The sequence below is a fragment of the Heterodontus francisci genome, chromosome 1, assembly GCF_036365525.1.
Source record: "Heterodontus francisci isolate sHetFra1 chromosome 1, sHetFra1.hap1, whole genome shotgun sequence".
Classification (NCBI taxonomy): domain Eukaryota; kingdom Metazoa; phylum Chordata; class Chondrichthyes; order Heterodontiformes; family Heterodontidae; genus Heterodontus; species Heterodontus francisci.
In genome coordinates this window covers 162,177,910-162,196,885 of record NC_090371.1, presented here as the reverse complement: position 1 = coordinate 162,196,885, position 18,976 = coordinate 162,177,910, and the positions used below count along the sequence as shown (strand labels likewise).

At 43.2% G+C, this 18,976-nt stretch overlaps 1 protein-coding gene across 3 annotated transcripts in view; it reads left to right on the top strand.

Annotated features, from left to right (window-relative positions):
- Positions 1 to 18,976, top strand: part of cc2d2a (coiled-coil and C2 domain containing 2A) — a 196,122-nt gene that overhangs the window by 76,715 nt on the left and 100,431 nt on the right. For all 3 annotated transcript variants that reach the window (XM_068037959.1, XM_068037967.1, XM_068037957.1), the window contains exons 16-19: positions 2,571 to 2,711; positions 5,743 to 5,899; positions 11,106 to 11,341; positions 13,644 to 13,821. In XM_068037959.1, the coding sequence (XP_067894060.1) occupies positions 2,571 to 2,711; positions 5,743 to 5,899; positions 11,106 to 11,341; positions 13,644 to 13,821 (712 nt within the window). The remainder of the gene's footprint in view (positions 1 to 2,570; positions 2,712 to 5,742; positions 5,900 to 11,105; positions 11,342 to 13,643; positions 13,822 to 18,976) is intronic.

Sequence of the window (18,976 nt, the reverse complement as noted above, 5' to 3'; positions counted from 1 at the left end):
ATTTTGAAGTACTCCCAGACTGAAATCAATCGTAAATCGTGAGACACTTAGTCTCACTGTGAAATAATTACTGCTGAAAAGCCTTTATGGCCCTGAAAAATTAATATATTTGTGGAAAGTCAGATTTCTCCATTATGATTTTTAAAAAATCCACATTTTAAAGATTTTTTTTAAAGGTTTGCTTATGATATTTCAGCTTCTCCCTTAATCCCATGTGCTTGTCCCAATCATTTTCTTCGCTCTGTAAGATTTATATACAAGTGAAGGCTAATCGTTTCATTTTACTTCTATTTTGCTTTAGTGAGAATACTTCAATGTGATTGGCTGTTTACCTTGCTTAATTATATCACTATTGCTGGTTGTCTGGAGATCCCCTTGACTTGATGCCAGATTCAAGCTAACATCAGGAAAGGTGAAATCCATGCCACAGAGATCGCTAGATCTTTGTAGGCAGCATTCTTTGAGGTCAGCGGCAAGCGTCATCGCTTTGCCACTGGCCGTGAAATCAGGTCTCAATTTATTTTCCCCAGTTTGCTTCCCTTTTCCTTTGTGCAGCTTTGATCAGATATGACTTCATGAGGGTAGGCAGCTCCTCTGCTACCTTGTCCGTGTGGCCATTCTTCATGTGGGAACCCAGAGAGTGTCGACGTGCTTTTTGACTATGGAGTCATTGTAGACGTGCCTCATCCTGTCCTTATCTGCACCTGCCAACAGGGTCATTGGATAGTCAGAGCCGCAGCTGATTTTTCTTTTACTTTTTGTCCTCTAGTGGCACCATGGCCAGTTGTCTTGCTCCAACTGCAGAACTAGTTGCGGTCGGCTATCTGGTCTGTATGGCTTAGTGATATACGTGGACGTTTCTTTAGTTTATTTAATTATTTAGAGATACAGCACTGAAACAGGCCCTTCGGCCCACCGAGTCTGTGCCAACCAACATCTCATTTATACTAATCCTACATTAACCCCATATTCTCTACCACATCCCCACCATTCTCCTACCACCTACCTACACTAGGGGGAATTTACAATGGCCAATTTACCTATCAACATGCAAGTCTTTGGCTGTGGGAGGAAACCAGAGCACCTGGCGGAAACCCATGTGATCACAAGGGAGAACTTGCAAACTCCGCACAGGCAGTACCCAGAACTGAACCTGGGTCGCTGAGCTGTGAGGCTGCGGTGCTCACCACTGCGCCACTGTACCGCCCAGTTGTAAGGCCATTGGGAGGATTGAATTTACTGTACAGATGTCTCTTGAGCCAACTGTATTATCCAGCACCAAGGAAAACTAGTATTTCATCAAACAGGATGTTTAATGCATTGAAAATGTTGGGCTGAATTTTGTTCAGCTCCCGACGTGGGGCTCCATGGTGGGGGGCTTGGGGGTGGGGGGGTGAGGTGCCAGAAGATCGGAGCAGCAGCACCCTGCCATGAAGCCCGAGGCCGGGATTGCCAGGCCTGATCTTCCCAGCACAGGTGAGGCTCCATGGCGGCCCCCCTGCCGCTCAGCAATGGGACCCGGCTTTAAATATTGAAATTCACTTTATGCATACATTTAAATCCAATTCCCCACGATCTGACTGTCAGATCCAGATCTTCAATGCGATGGGCAGCACTCACGTGCCTTCATTTTCTCGTCCAGGGAAGGGGTGATCAGAGTATTTTTCATGGTGTGGGGGACGGGGGTCAACTCTGCATTTTTAATGTCGGGGGAGGGGTGATCTCTGCACTTTGTGCAGTTGTGGAGGGGGTGACAGGTCAGATTTGCACTTTGTACAGTTGGGGGCAGAAGGTGTCAACTCTGCATCCTCTCAGCAGAGCGACGCAGCCAGCGCCTGCGCAGAGACAGCTGGCATTATTCATGGCATTGTCGAGGCCGCCCGCTCCACGTTATTGGAGGGGCAGCCACCCTGCATATTTAAATGAGCCGCTGGGTTTAAGATCACAGCGGCGTGGCAGCACGTGCCCATGTGTGTGGGCCGCCAGTTTTTTCACCCGCTGCTGCTCCTGGCGGCGGGAAAACAAAATTCAGCCCATAGAGTTTTAATGTTGCTTCCAATGTAAATAACACTTGGCTACAGAAATCTAGAGTAGCAAATGAGCACAACAATTGCTTGGCTTCTGTAATTAATATTACTCATCTCCATTCAGATATTTTACCAGATAAATTGGGGCACAGTGTTGGAAATTGCATGTAAATTAATATGCCTTTGATTTTAAAATAAGTAAAATAGCTGATAATTATTGCACTCAACAAACAAATGTTTTCAGTCAAACCTTGAAAAGAAAAGCTGTTGGCTACATTTCATCTCGCAAAGCGACCCTTGGCCTAGGTTCTGTCATTTTTGTTCTTCAGGTATTAATTCAGGTTCCTTACCAATGAGATGGTGTCGCTTTGAAAAGTGTGAATCAACAATGTGGAGGGAAGAAAAGCCTGACTAAAACCTAGATGTGAACTGTACTGAAGCAAACTAAAATGCAGTTATAAACTAGAAATAGGGAAGCCTTCTCATTATGACCGCAACTATCTTAAAGTTAAACCAAAAATAAATCCAAATATCTTTTCACAGAACAACCCGAAGACTGTATCACATGGCACAGGAGAAAGATTGGACCCTGCTGAAGAGCCTTGTCAAAGTATGGAAAGACATCAAGTCACTTAGAGAGTTTCAGAAATTTACCAACACATCGATAAAACTGCACCTTAGAAGGTAAACTTCTGTTTTTGTTTTACAGTTTTTGTGCACTACTTCTAATCAGCTTAATTGGAAACTTGTGTAAAACGACTATAACCCAAAGTTGCAAAAACCACGCCCCCCCCCCCCACTTCTGCCTTACACTTCTTCCCCTTCTCTCTGTCTCACCCCTTCACCATCATGAACTATTTGAAGGAAAGTTAGTGAACTGAAAGTTGAGGAAACTGAAGCAAAATATTGCATCATTACAATTTCTATTTTATTGAAATTTAAGTTAGAGGAGAAAATAACAAATAGAAAAAAAGTGATAACCCAAACACTAGATTGCACAAATTGATTTTATATCGACAAAACCCTTAATGAATGTGAACATATGAATTTAGAATGGAAAAGCTTGACACAAAAAAGTGCCAAAAATGTACGAGAATTGTGTATAAACTGCCATGAGAAGCTTTTTATGTTGTGCGATGCAGAGCATAAATGAGATGCGTGGAGTTCAGGTTGATTGAAGATTTCGAGCAGGTTTATTAAACAGAAAACAACTATATACAATGCAGAGCTATCTATTTGCAGGTCTTGCCTCTTGGTGTTACACTTAGAGTGGGACTGGCATGTAGTCACATGATTACATCTCATTAGCATAAGATCTTAAAGGGACATTGCTCTTAAAGGCAATCACACAACATAAACATTAGATGTTTAATATAGACACATATATAGATTGATTCTAATATTGAAATCTGTACATATATCTACTGTCCCCTTGATGAGATTACAATGTAACAATCATTTCTGGATATTTATCTGTATAAATTACTGTAACATTTTGGGGAGCGGGGGGAGGATTACTGAACTTGGACATTGCGTTAGTATTCAGTTTTAGATTTCCATTATGAATCAAGCTCTGGAAAGCAAATCAGAAGACTTGCCACATCTGTTAGTTATGATTTGCAAGTTAATCAAATCCTATGTCCAATAGTGTAGCAATTGCTTCCAGCACATGGCAGTTTTCAGAGGATATTCTGATTTCTCTTCCAGGTATTTGAGAACTATATTAGTAGCACATGTCTTATCTGAAGCCTAAATCCTGGTGGCTGGAAAAATTCAACGACGTGACTATAACGAGACCACAGATAGACTGGCTGAATAGGATGCATAGTCCTTCAAAAGAACATTCCTATATCTCTTAAGATGTAAAACGTTTTGCATATCTGGGGCTTGATTTTCAACCCACGGTTGGGAACCTGGCGCCTGGCTCATTTCCAGGTCCTGACCCCATGCCGCTTTCGCCAGGCACTGCGGGGGCGGGTGGGCGGGTGGCGAGAACCGGCTCTACATTATAATGCCCAAAGGCAGATGGCAGCCATGACGGGGCTTTCCGTTGCCTTACAGAATGGAGTGAGCAGGTGATCTGAGGGACAGCAGCGTCACTGTGCATACAAGTGGCCAAATGGAAGGTACTTGATCCGCACTATTTTAATCGCCCTATTTTTCACTCACTTTTACGCATCAGAAACAGCACATTATCGCTTCTATATCAGTGCAATTCTGGGGCAGAGTGGGGAAAATCTTACAGGATTTTACTCCTGATTCATAGCTGGTGATCCCAGCTGGAAGCTGAACATATGAGAATGTTGGCTGAAGACGGGATTAAATTTGAATGTGATGCTCTACATGGTCTCATAGGCTGGGGATACTCCCTGTGTAGATCTATTCAAGTGTAACAAACTACTGCATGGCTGTCTGAACCTATGCTCCTGATAGGTGAGTACTGATTTGCCCAGATACTGCATTTTCCCCATACCTGACAATTGAAAATTTGAAACTGCTCCAAAGAAGCCTTTTAATGAGTTCAGCAACAAGCTCAACATCCACTTAATTGGAGATTAAGTGTGGGTTTCCAGATTCCCCCACATCCTGCCCTCCCTTTGAAAATCACTTCGAGTTCCAGAGGCGTCAGGATCCATCGACACTTTCCAGGAACACGATTTTCAGTGCACGCCCGCACCACACTCTCCCCCAGCGACGATTGAAAATCCAGCCTCTGAAGTCATTGGCACACATTGGGGTTCACAGGCTCAGGCAGCCATGCAGTAGTTTGTTACACTTGAATAGATCTACACAGGGAGTATCCCCAACCTATGAGACCATGTAGAGCATCACATTCAAATTTAATCCTGTCTTCAGCCAACATTCTCATATGTTCAGCTTCCAGCTGGGATCACTAGCTATGAATCAGGAGTAAAATCCTGTAAGATTTTCCCCACTCTGCCCCAGAATTGCACTGTCACTGAGATAGAATAAATCACTGAAGGCCTGAGGATCTTTTGCTTCTTTTCTTGAACTTTGGAATTTATGTTCTGGAGCAGAAAAGGTCACAGCGAGTCCACTTAAGTTTCTGATTTTTTTTTTGTCAAGACTCTGGACAAAGAATTTCATCCTGATTGTGCCAGTTTTCCAGGAGAAAAAAAGAGGGCAAAAAGGACAAATTTTGAAACGCTGTCTTGCATTCAATCTGCACCTCTGTAATGTACACTGCCGCATTAGTAGAGGCAACTTTGTAAGTGTCTCAAGTGGCCGTCTGAAAGAAGCATTAAGCCCCTTGCATGTGTTAATGAGGAGCCTATTGCCAGATTTTTTCCCTTTTGGGGATTATTTTGTCATTGAGCAGTGCAGATATCAGACCTGCCTCAACCAATTTTTTAGTTCTGCATGTGGCCTAACCGGTGGTCCTTAAAGGTCCATTGGAGGCTGCTTAAGACCACTGCCAGACTGTGCTTGCCCCCCTCCCCCCCACCACTCCTCTGACTTCCCTGACAGCCACTGAAATCGACCTCTGCTTTGCCAGTGAGCTAGCTGAGGTGGTGCAGTAGATGTCAGCTATTCGCTGCTTATTAAAGTGAGGACCGAGGACCAATATTGACCAGGTGTTGGGTTTACCTGTTCAAGTGCAGGGATTTATTTCCTGCACTGGCATAATGATAATAAGTTTTTACCCCAATGCATTTTATCGAGGATGAAATGTGTTTTTTGTTCAATATTACAGGCAAGAGATTAACCAGAAAGCTGATGAAATAAGTTATGAATGCGAAATCCAAACTGAGGTAGCAGAACTTTTGGAAGAGTATCAACAAGAATATGATAATAAACTGGAAGAATATAAAATGAAGTATGAAGAATGGAAAGCCTGGAGAAAGGCAAAAGTGAGTGTTTAGACTTTGTCTTTTCAAAAAATTATGATTATTATAAATACAGTTGATTACAGTTAAATGCATGTCTGATTGAAGCGCACATTTAATTCCAAGTTAGTGATTCATCAAACTAATTTGCCTGGTCTTTTATATGCTGCATGTTCAGAGCATTATCCTTGAATGGGGCGCACTTGTCTATGATTAAAATGTTTACAGACAAGGCAGAGGAAGAATGCATTTTCCAGCTCACGAAGACATTCATTCCTCTTTCCCCACCACCCTCTTCCCCAGCTTCTCCCACAGCTCCCAACATCATTACCACTATTAGCACAGACACTAGGAAGCAATCACCTGGGTTTGTGAATTGTTGATAATCAGCTCATGGAGAAGCAAAAAATACCCAGGAGCATCACAGCCTCTAAATTTCCCTATATTCAATTTCCACAAAAGTCTTCTAGGCCATCAGCCAAGAATAAGGAAAATTAATTTTGCCACATGAACATTGATTTTAAAGTGCTGATGGTGAAGAAAGAATTTGCTTTCAACAAACAATTGGAGACTTTAGCTGGAGAGAGATATTAGTATATCAACAGACAAAGTACTTCAAAGGATAAAGGAGCTATTCCGTTCTCCAATCAGAAAGCTGTTTTCTCTGGGACTGAGAACACCTCTCTCCTGTCTGCTCTCATGAGCTTCGGAAACTATTGAAGACATATGACCCCCGAGAGAGAAAAGTCTCCGACAGTGAATAAGGTTTAAGAAGAATACGGGGCCCCAACAAAAAGTAAGAGCTGTCTACAATCAAGGACCCTACGGTGAGCTGGAAACACAGAAACAGTAACCAGAAACCTGCTTTAGAGACTGCCTCAAACCTCTCCATTTTAATTTTCTTCTCTTTTCTGTCTCTATTTGCATATGTATATCGCGTGTGCATTCTAGCTTCGGCGCGTCGCATATCTGTAGGCTTAACCGTATTAGAGTTAAAGTTTAAGGTTTAATAAATTTCACTTTTCTTCTTTAAACCTAAAGAAAACCTGGTGTGCTCATTTATTTGCCAGATAGTTGGAAAGCTGTGAACAAGAATTCACAAAGGGGGAGCTCAAAACAGTGTGTTTAAAATTTAACCCTGTTACAATAAGGCCAGGTGAAGACAATAAAAAGACCCCTAGACACCTTTCACTGGTCGTAACAGAAATTTGGGTGCTAGCATCCAAATTTTACCCACATACAAAAGAGTGAAATTGGAAGTGGAAAGCCAAATTGTTCCCAATCAAGAAGAGCAAATTTCAATACAGGTTTTCTTGTGGTTGTGTGTGATTGAAAACTGACATGTCTGCAACTGAAGCGAGTAGTTCTCCACGTCAGGGTGAAGTAACTTGGGATAAATTAAAAGCACTGTCTATGGAGGAGTTGAGAAAAATGGCTGAGCAGTGTGGGATCACTGTACATGGCAAGGCTAGGAAATCTGAACTCCTAAGGTTAGTGGCCCAACATTTTTCCCTTGAATCTGAAGAAGCAGTGTTAGAAGCAGACCCAGAGAGGGTACTGCTAGCAAAGATACAATTGGAACAAAGAAAACTTGAATTGGAAGACAGGGAAAAAGCGAGGAGAGGGAGAAAGAGAGTGCCTTCCAAAAGGAAAGTGAAGAACATGAAAGGCAGGAGAAGGATTGGTAGAGAGAGAAAGAATATTCTGGAAAGAATCCGAAGAGAGAGAGAGCTGAGGCGGCTTGAGTTAACTAGGGGGTGACAAAGTAACCCTAATGAAAGCATGGCCAATATGGAGGAGCATAATTCAGTGCTGGATACAAGATTGCTAAAACTCGCTCAGTTAATTCCAAAATTCAATGAGGAAGATGTGGAAGCGCTTTTCGTGTCTTTTGAGAAACTGGCAAGGCAGCTAAAATGGCCAGCTGAAACCTGGTCTCTTTTAATGCAAAGCAAACTAACTGGAAAAGCCCTTGAGGTTTAGTCCTTGTTGCCAGATGAGAGTTCATCAAATTATGAACTGATCAAAAATGCTATCCTCGGGGCATACGAATTAGTACCCGAACCTATTGCCAAAAGTTTAGAACCCTCAAGCAAGCCAATCAAACTTATCTGGAGTTTGAAAGAAGTAAGCAGTTGGCTTTTGACCAGCGGCTGAGGGCTTTAAAAATACAGCTCAGCTATGAGACTCTCAGTGAAGTAATCCTGTTAGAGGAATTTAAATACTCTCTCACATTCTCAATAAAGGCCCATGTTGAGGAGCAGCGGGTTCAGGGAGCCCGGCAAGCGGCTGTTCAGGCCAATAAGTTTGCTTTAATTTGTAAGACGGTTTCCCAGGGGAGAACCTTTCCTAATCACCCCAAAAATCCAAAAAATACAAAGAATGGGAAGGCGATATCCACCCAGGCAGTCCTGGAAGAGAAAGGAAAGCAGGAGACACAAGGGGCGCTCCTCCAGCCAAAAAGGAAGGTTCTGTGAGCAAGAATGAGACCCAGAGGCCTGTGTGCTTCCATTGTAATAAGGAAGGGCATTTAAAAGCTGACTGTTGGAAACTAAAGGGGAAACGGGTAGGGTTAATCAGGGCACACCCGCTCAGTGAAGACAGGGCCCTGATGAAAAAAACAGAGCAAGCTGTGGCTTAACTGCAGTAAGAGTGCAACCCAGGAAGCTTACTATGGCCAGTGCAGGAAAAGTTAATAGGATTCCTGAAGGTTTATCAGGGTTTTGTATCTGAAGGGAAAGTAACCCATGTCCCTCAGGTGGAGCGAGCAAGCCCAAAGTAATTCTCAGGGACATGGGGGCCACCAGATCCCTTTTACTGGGAAAAGGTCTGACCCTTCCCCCATAGAGTGCAGTATACACGAAAATGGTGGTGAATGGTATTGGAGGGCAGTGTATGCTTGTACCTGTACACCAGGTGCACCTGGAATGCGACCTAGTTTCGGGACTGGTGACATTAGGGATTGTCCCTAGTTTGCCTGTGGGCGGGGTTGACCTGCTTCTAGGTAATGGTGGGGGTGAAGGTGGTAGCCCCCCCAGTAGTGAAAGAAAGACCGCAGGAGATCAGAGAGACGGGGCAGTGGCAGGAGACAGACCCCTGCAGTTTCCTTGAATGTGTAGTGGATCAGGCCATGATCAAACCAGCTCCCCCAAAGGAGACTACATTGGCACTGCAGGCAAATGACCATGAGGTCTGCGTCCGAGAATTTCTTTGGAAAGTTAGGAGACACCGGGAATGACTTAAATAGATTTTTGCTAGGTGAGGCTCAGCGGGCCGACCCAGTATTGCGAGAGTTAGCACAGGCTGCCGAGTCTGAAAGTGAAGCAGAGGGAGTCCCTGAATACTACTATTTAAAGAATGAGGTACTGATGAGGAAATGGAGTTCTCCTCACAGACCTGAGGGCAAGGAGTGGACAGTAATTCACCACTTAGCGGTGCCACAGAGGTACCAGGGAGAAATATTAAGAAGGGCCCACTGGACTACAGTGCTGTACATGTTGGTATACAAAAGACCAAAGCCCGCATAAGACAGCAGTTTGACTGGCCAAAACTTGACAAAGATGTGGTGGAGAACTGCAGGAGTTGCCACATGTGCCAGATTAAGGGGAACCCCCAGCCTACAGTGAAACCTTTATCCCCAAGTCCTGTACTGGTGTTAGGAGGACCCTCCAGTAGAGGGCTGGTGAACTGTTAGGGACCCTTGCCGAGAACTAAAGGGGACAGGCAGGCGCACACTGGCAAAAGTTTCGAAAGAGAAGGGGAAAAGTGACCAAGAGGAATCCTGGATGAAAACCCCCTACTGTCCAGTCAACCAACCCCGAAAAGAAATGTGAAAAATTTGCATATAAATGCAGACTGTAGAAGCACCCAACTAGAGTTGCTAACAGCATTTACAGGAACCTGCAGAGACTAAGAGAGACCTCTAGGGGGCACAGAAACTGTAAGGGTTATGCCTCACCCAGTCGAAATGTCACAGGAGTGTGCAGTCAGGTAGGAGTCGGGAGTGTCCCAGAGACCAAAGGGGAGAGTGACAACGAATCCACCCCCACAGTCAGAGGAAAAGGGAACCACCCATCCCCTGAAGTCAAAAGGCTTTGCATGACTCATAGAGTTCAGGATAGACCCACCCACTGCTAACCTGAGGAAAACAAGGGAAAATTAAAGCAGCCCTGGCACCCGGAAAAGACCGTTTTTAATAAGCTTTAAGATTGGTGAATGAATGGAAATGAATGAGAGAAATGCATGGTCTTTCTTTCTGTATCTTGTATTTCTCTCAAACCCTGTAATGAAATGTGCTGTTTTTTTTTTTCAAATCTCATTTCATTCCCCTGCATCTGGAGGTGTTAGGCAAGCCCCCATCTGCCAAGAATGAGGAAAATTAATTTCGTCACATGGACATTGATTTTAAACTGCTGATGGTGAAGAAAGAACTTGCTTTAAAAAACAATTGGAGACTTTGGCTGAGGCCAGTTTGGTCATGTGACTGACTGGAGTTTTTTGAATGTGAGCTTCCAACAGGGAATTTTAAATCAGAAAGCTGGACTGAGAACAACTCTCTCCTGTTTGCTCTCATCTCGCTCTCTCCAGCTTCAGAAACTATTGAAGCCATATGAACCCCAAGAGAGAAAAGTCTCCTACAGTGAACAAGGTTTCAGAAGAATATTGGGCTCCAATATAAAGTAAGAGCTGTCGACAATCAAGGGTTCTCTGGCGAGCTGGAAACACAGAAATAGTAACAAGAACCCCCCTTTAGACACTGCCTCAAACCTCTCCATTTTAATTTTCTTCTCTTTTCTGTCTCTGTTTGCATGTGTGTATCGCGTTTGCGTGCTAGCGTGGGAGTGTCATATATCCATAGGCGTTAACCGTATTAGAGTTTAAGGTTAAGGTTTAATAAAGTTCACTTTTCTTCTTTAAACCTAAAGAAAACCTGGTGTGCTCATTTATTTGCCTTATAATTGGAAAGCTGTGAACAGGGATTCACAAAGGGGGAGCTCAAAACAGTGTGTTTAAAATTTAACCCTGTTACAATAAGACCAGGTGAAGACTGTGAAAGACCCCCAGACACCTTTCTCACAACACTTTCGAAAAAAAAGTAGAGTATAGTTAAAAATTTTAATGTACATTTTATTTTGCTTTCTCAGCATGCCATGCTTAAAACTGTGCTTGCTTGGTATTGCTATCAATAGATTATAATTGAGACATCACCTAGGCTCTGCTCATTTGATAGAAAGCAAAGAAGAAAAAGAAAAAAAGTGCTGATAAGCAGCAGGCTGAAGGTACAGAAGAGAGTTTGATGGTTGAAGAATTTCCAAAGCCTGATCCTCCAGAGCAGGTGGATGCTTTGCTTGTAGAGCAGCAAGTCCGAGCAACAGCAGCCAGAATTCGTCGTAAACCAGGAGAACCTGTACTTACTCCTGAACTTAGTATGACCGCCACAGTAACACCCACCAGCCAGTGTCCAAGGTAATGGCATATTACTAGTTGTGTACGGTATATCTAACGGGACTAGGAGCAGATAGATGAAAGGAATATGCTACAATAGTGTGCCCTTCAAATTATAGAATTCCCAGAATGCATAGCATACATTTTGAGATGATTTACTTTGGAGGTAAATCTATACATAGTGAAAATGTTGTGTCTATGCACACATTCTCTCTACAGAACTTGGGTCCTTTGTCATAATTCTTCACATTTGCAATGATTTTTTTTAAATACAAGATTTGGCCACTGTGTTCCACCAGATAGCTCAGAAAAATTTTGTCTGCCATGTTTTCCTGAGAAACTGGCATTTCTAATGACAGTTCTGATGAAAGGTCACAGACCTGAAATGTTAATTCTGCTTCTCTCTCCACAGATGTGGCCTGACCTGCTGAGTGTTTCCAGCATTTCTGTTTTTATTTGACATTTCTAATGTCCAAAATAAGGGTTCTGAACAGACCAGGGACAAAAGTTTACGGTCAGGGAACCTTATCTCTGCTTTTGATTCACTTTATTATTATTATTATTTATTCCTTTCTTTAGTTCCTGGTCTGAGAAGGTGAGTGGGTCAACTAGGGGCTGAATGTTTAGATACCGATGGGGTGAGCAGGGAGGCAGATGGGTGCGGATATTAATGCTGCCAGCCAGCAAGCCAGTTTGCTGGCACAATCTTGCCCCCCGGGCCATATTCCCCAGAGGTCTATTGTCAAAGGCTGACTGGAATTTTGTTCCCTGGAAGTATGAGGGAACAGGTCAGTTGACGATGCTGCCCCCTGGCGGCAACCTGGTGAAACAAGGGCTCCAGGCAGGCTTTGAGCACTCCAAACACCACCCCCCCCCCCCCCCCCTACCCCCAACCCCACCCTGGCCTGCTTCAGCTGCAGCCACAGGCCACCCTGTGGAGGGGTTTCCCCTCATAATAGTGGCCTGGTTGCTGAGGGGATTTTTTTTATTTTGAAGTTTAAAATGTTGGAGGCTCTGACTTTGAGATGGCGCTTTCATATTGAGGCACCCTCTTTCTTACTTACCTGAAAAGGCAGCCTGCAGCTCCTCTTTTTTATTCTTTCATGGGATGTGAGCATCGCTGGCAAGGCCAGCATATGTTGCTCATCCCTAATTGCCCTTGACAACTGAGTGGGTTGCCAGACCATTTGAGAGAGCAGTTAAGAGCATTGCTGTGGGTCTGGAGTCGCATGTCGGCCAGACCAGGTAAAGGCAGCAGATTTCCTTCCCTAAAGGGCATTCGTGAAACAGATGGGTTTTTACAACAATCGATAGTTTCATGGCACCAGTACAGAGACCAGCTTTTTAATTCCAGATTTTTAAAATTAATTAATTGAATTTAAATTCCACCAGCTGCTGTGATGGGATTTGAGCCTGTGTCCCCAGGGCATTAGCCTGAATTACGAGTTCAATGACATTACCACTAGGTCACTATCTCTCCCTTTAGTGCTGGAGGGCCTCCTATAGGCTTGCCCACTGTCCTTAATTGCATGGCTAGCCCATCCTTTGGCCAGTATTTGGCCAACTCAAGGAAAATCACTGCCAGGTGTCTGTTTTGGCCCACAGTGCATGCTTCTGGCCCTTATTTGACCCTCACATCAGGGTTCGAAAGCGTGTTGGGAAAATCTTGCTCTAGGGGTGTCCTACGTTCTATCCAGATGTCATTATCAAAAATCTTATTTATGAAAAATTATGGTCATTAAATTGGCATCCTTCCATTCCACAATACTCTACTTACTTTTTGTTTATGTCTATTGAGCTGCAGAGGGAATTGATCACTAGGCTGAAAAGGAAATGTGAGATTCAACTCAACAGGGGTGCAATATGAACAGCAGCGGGTTGATTGTCCATTGTACACCCAATCCAACTTTAGGGAGAGAGCAGGGCAATCCATTTGTGCTCTAAACTTCAGTAGTTTTTTTGTAACACCGCAATTGAAAAGAAAATCTGATTGCTGGAAATCAGAAGTAGAATCTGAATTGTCCGCAAATGTGCAGCAGTCGATCAGCATTCTAATACTTTCTTATATTTGAAAGAATTTTGTTTTGGATTCAAGTAGAAAATTGAAAGTTATTTGAAAAGGTCAATTTGATTTTAACCCAGGTAGAATTTTGAATCCAAAGTTGTGCAACTTTGCTTCAAGGATACAAACATTACAAAATGTGTAATTTCTGTAGGCCTAAATATATTCTTGTAATGTTTCCAGAAAATTTATGATTGCTGTGATAGATTTTGAGAGCAGGAATGAACATTTATGAAAATAAATTGTTTATTTCCTTCTCAGAGGAGAACAGCTGCGAAGACAGGATGTGCAGAGATCCACTCTGTATGCCAAAGTTCTTTTTAACAACAAAGAGGTCTCCAGGACCAGCAGCCGAACATTGACTGCCGACTTCAGGATCCATTTTGGACAAATCTTCAATGTGCAAATAGTCAACTGGCCAGAAAGTATAAAGATTCAGGTATTTGTACACAAACCTTTCCCTGGTGATTTTTATTTAAATATTTACTTGAATGGTCAGTGTGCTTTTCTTTTATTTCCCCTTTTGCTGATGTACGGTTTCAGTACTTTGCCCAAGTGGCCATTCTTCATGCGTCAGCTTTAGTCATGAGTGTTGCAACACCAATTGGCACCACAGCTCAATCCTGTTCTTTTCTCACCTGATGACCACAGATATGCATTTTCAAACAAGGGTCACTGGAAGGTAAACAGGAGCTGATTTTAGCCCAAAGCACTGTGGCCAATGCATTCACCCCTGTTGGCTCTCTAGCTCAGCTCAGATAACTTGGCACAGACCAAAAATAAAACCTGGCGTCCTTCTGGTCAGAAAGGCTCAGTAGCCCAAAGGGTAGTACATTAGTCTGCAGAGGTATCAGAGAAACTGCTCAGTGTTTTTAGGTAGTAAACTGTATACAAATGGGCAGTAAATTGGCATAAACCTGAATATGTCCTGTAATCTTTTTTTGAGCAATAATTCCATAGGTACAGGAGAAGTCCATTCAGTCCTTAGGGCTTGCTCTGCCATTCGGTTAGATCATGGTTGATCTTCACAACTCTATTTTCACACATTTGATATCCCTACCTAATAAAACTCCATCTATATCAGTCTTGAAAGCTCCAATTGATCCAGCATCCGCAGTCTTTTTGGGGGAGTGAGTTCCAGTTTCCACTACCCTTTGAGTGCCAAATTCTTCCTGATTTCGCTGTTCAGAGGCCTAGCTCTAATTATAAGATTATGCCCTCTTGTTCTTGATTCCCTTACAGATGAAATAATTTCTCCATATCTAATTTAGCAAACATTTTTAATACCTCAATCAGATAACCTCTCAATCCCCTATACTTGAAAATAGAAGCCAAGTTTATGCAACGCGACCTGATACCTAAACCTCTAAGGCCTGGCATCATTCTGGTGAATCTGCACTCTACCCCCTCCGAGGCCACAATGGCCCGGATTTTATAGTCAGTGGCAAAGCAAGGATGCTCGCTGTTGGCCTCAAAGAAAGCCTCTCTGAAAGATCAAGCACCCTCTGTGATGAGACTCTTAACTCTCTTACCGTGCAATGGATTGTAGCATTGCTAAATGGGGGTTTCCCAGCATCGAGCTGCAGCAATGTCATCAAGCTGTCCTAACAGCCAATCACATTAAGAAATTCTCACAAACAGTCAACCAGGGAATGAAAAGCACTAAAATCAAATTGCTTTTTAAAACATTTACACACAGCGAAATAAAGATTGGGACATAAACATGGGGTGAAGGTAGAATCAGGGAATAACATGAAAAAATGTTAAAAAATCCTGTTTTACAAATTCTAATAATTAATCATAAAGGAGACATTCACCAACATTGTACAAATGTAAATTTAGTTTTTCAGGGCCAAATCTGTTGTTCAGTAGTTATTACTCAGATCACCGTTAAAAACTCAGTTACACATCATTGAACAAGACATAACTTCTTATGGACTTTCTAATGGCAATGTGAGAATGGAAAAAGGGGAAGTTCTCGCCAGAACACCGATTGTCGGTTCTGGGAGGGAATGTTCACAGCCTGTGGCGGAGCAGTGATGACAGACTACAACGTCAGGATTTCTGTACTAATCTCCACTTGTGCCAATGTATTGATGTTGTGGTCAAATTCAGAGGGGTAATGGCAGCAAACTCATAGTTCACTATCAAAAACCCCTCAAATTCTGGATCATTATATCCTTCCTAAGATGCATGTCCAAAATTCGAACAGATGTTTGATTACTCTCGGTCAAGTCGGCATAAGGAGGGAGGAAGTGTTGGGTATTCTAAAAGGCATTAAGGTGGACAAGTCCCCAGCTCCGGATGGGATCTATCCCAGGTTACTGAGGGAAGCGAGAGAGGAAATAGCTGGGGCCTTAACAGATATCTTTGCAACATCCTTAAACACGGGTGAGGTCCCGGAGGACTGGAGAATTGCTAATGTTGTCCCCTTGTTTAAGAAGGGTAGCAGGGATAATCCAGGTAATTATAGACCGGTGAGCCTGACGTCAGTGGTAGGGAAGCTACTGCAGAAGATACTGAGGGATAGGATCCATTCCCATTTGGAAGAAAATGGGCTTATCAGTGATAGGCAACATGGTTTTGTGCAGGGAAGATCATGTCTTACCAACTTAATAGAATTCTTTGAGGAAGTGACAAAGTTGATTGATGAGGGAAGGGCTGTAGATGTCGTATACATGGACTTCAGTAAGGCGTTTGATAAGGTTCCCCATGGTAGGCTGATGGAGAAAGTGAAGGCGCATGGGGTCCAAGGTGTACTAGCTAGATGGATAAAGAACTGGCTGGGCAACAGGAGACAGAGAGTAGCAGTGGAAGGGAGTTTCTCAAAATGGAGACGTGAGACCAGTGGTGTTCCACAGGGATCCGTGCTGGGACCACTGTTGTTTGTGATATACATTAATGATTTGGAGGATAGTATAGGTGGTCTGATTAGCAAGTTTGCAGACGACACTAAGATTGGTGGAGTAGCAGATAGTGAAGGGGACTGTCAGAGAATACAGCAGAATATAGATAGACTGGAGAGTTGGGCAGAGAAATGGCAGATGGAGTTCAATCAGGGCAAATGTGGGGTGATGCATTTTGGAAGATCCAATTCAAGAGTGAACTATACAGTACATGGAAAAGTCCTGGGGAAAATTGATGTACAGAAAGATTTGGGTGTTCAGGTCCATTGTTCCCTGAAGGTAGCAACGCAGGTCAATAGAGTGGTCAAGAAGGCATACGGCATGCTTTCCTTCATCGGACGGGGTATTGAGTACAAGAGTTGGCAGGTCATGTTACAGTTGTATAGGACTTTGGTTCGGCCACATTTGGAATACTGCGTGCAGTTCTGGTCGCCACATTACCAAAAGGATGTGGATGCTTTGGAGAGGGTGCAGAGGAGGTTCACCAGGATGTTGCCTGGAGGGTATGGAGGGCGCTAGCTATGAAGAGAGGTTGAGTAGATTAGGATTATTTTCATTAGAAAGACGGAGGTTGAGGGGGGACCTGATTGAGGTGTACAAAATCATGAGGGGTATAGACAGGGTGGATAGCAAGAAGCTTTTTCCCAGAGTGGGGGATTCAATTACAAGGGGACAAGAGTTCAAAGTGAAAGGGGAAAAGTTTAGGGGGGATATGCGTTCTTTACGCAGAGGGTGGTGGGTGCCTGGAACGCTTTGCCAGTGGAGGTGGTAGGCGCGGGCACGATAGCGTCTTTTAAGATGTATCTAGACAGATACATGAATGGGCAGGAAGTAAAGAGATACAGACCCTTAGAAAATAGGCGACAGGTTTAGATAGAGGATTTGGATCGACGTAGGTTTGGAGGGCCGAAGGGCCTGTTCCTGTGCTGTAGTTTTCTTTGTTCTTTGTTCATAAGAACTAGGAGCGGGAGTAGGCAATTCAGCTCCTCGAGCCTGCTCCGCCATTCAGTACGATCATGGCTGATCCCATCTCAGTCTCAACTCCACTTTCCTGCCTGTTCTCCATAACCCTCCAACCCATTACAAAATTGAATGCAGTACTCCAGATAGGGTCTGACCAAGGCTCTGTACAACTGGAGCATGCTGTTACATTCCTGTACTATATATTGCATTTAAGTGTATGTCATGCCATTATGTCTGGAGAAATATTTTCATGTAAATTGCTAACTTTTAATATAATTAAGTTTAGAAATTACAAAACCTTAGCAGGTTTCTTAAATCAAGGGACCCTCTATTGTCAAAAGTAATGCAGCTTTATTATTTTGGTATCCACAGAGGAGTTAAATACTGCACCATTTATTATGATCCATTTCATTGTGATTATCAGCATGTAGAGACATACAATTAATAATCTCCTCCTAATATGCCTCAAATACCTACCGTAATTACAGTATTTCCACATCGTTGATTGAAAGAATTGACCCTATCCATTTTATTATGTGTTTTTCCATTCACCATTGCATAAACATAATTGTCACTGGAAAAATGATTACCTTATTACAAATGTATCAATACATTGCTTTAAAAGAGCTCTCTTCCATGCCTCTATTAAAATATTTGGCACTATACATAGAATTGGTAGAATGTATGTTATTCCATTGGAATGGAGGGCCTGCATAAATAAAAGGTGGAAAGTCGGGAGTTACCACCTAGCTAACACTATCCAATTGGTTTCTTGCATGGTCAGATGTTAACTAGTCAATTTTAGGTTGTCAATTACTAATGATACTCAGAGGGCTTCATATACTAATTGTGGCCCAGTAATAAAGAAAAACATCTTCAAAAAGCTCAACCAATGGGCTGGATTTTAATGAGCCTTGGACATCAGGATCCATGAAGATGGCCGCGGATGAGATTCACCATGGACCTTGATGCCGGCAGGGCCCGGCCCGCTCCTCCCGGCGGTGGCGAGGCACCGTGGCAGCCTCCCCACCACTGGGCAACAGGACCGCAATTTTAATATTCAAATCAGTTAATTAATTTAAATATACTCTGGCCTCCTCTTGATGGCCTGCTGCAATCTTCGGCCCGGCAGCCGGCACTCCTGTGAAAAGAGGCCCAACACTGTTGGGGAGGGGGGAAGAGGTAAGTTTCAGTGTGGTGGTGGGGGGGACAGGGTCAAATTAACATCATGGATTAGGGGATGATGGAAAGTTTGTGCAGTTTGTTGGGGCGGGAGGGGAAGGTCAGATGGTAATGGGAAATGTTTTGGGGGGCGGGAGGGCAAATAATTAGTGGTTATTGGGGGGTGGGAGAAGGGCAAAAGAAATGTATTTGTTTAATTTAATTCAATCTCTCTCTCAATATTTAAATAAGCTGGTAAGGCTAATAACCCTTTAAAAATGGCGTCAGCGTCTGCACACAGTCAGCTGAGGCCATTGCCAGCAACTAAAAAAATAACAAAAAAACCCAAAAAAAAAACAGCCCACTCCCTGCATGTGATTTAAATGAGCCATCGTGCTTGAGATTGTGGTAGCTCTTTGGTGTGCTGCCCGCCACTTTTGAAGCTCACTGCCGCTTCTAAAATCCACTCTAATGTGTCGGAATATCTTGGAGCAATAAAACCCTGCCTGTAGCAAATAAACAGCTTTGCCAAGAATCAACATATTTACACAAAAGTTATTGTGC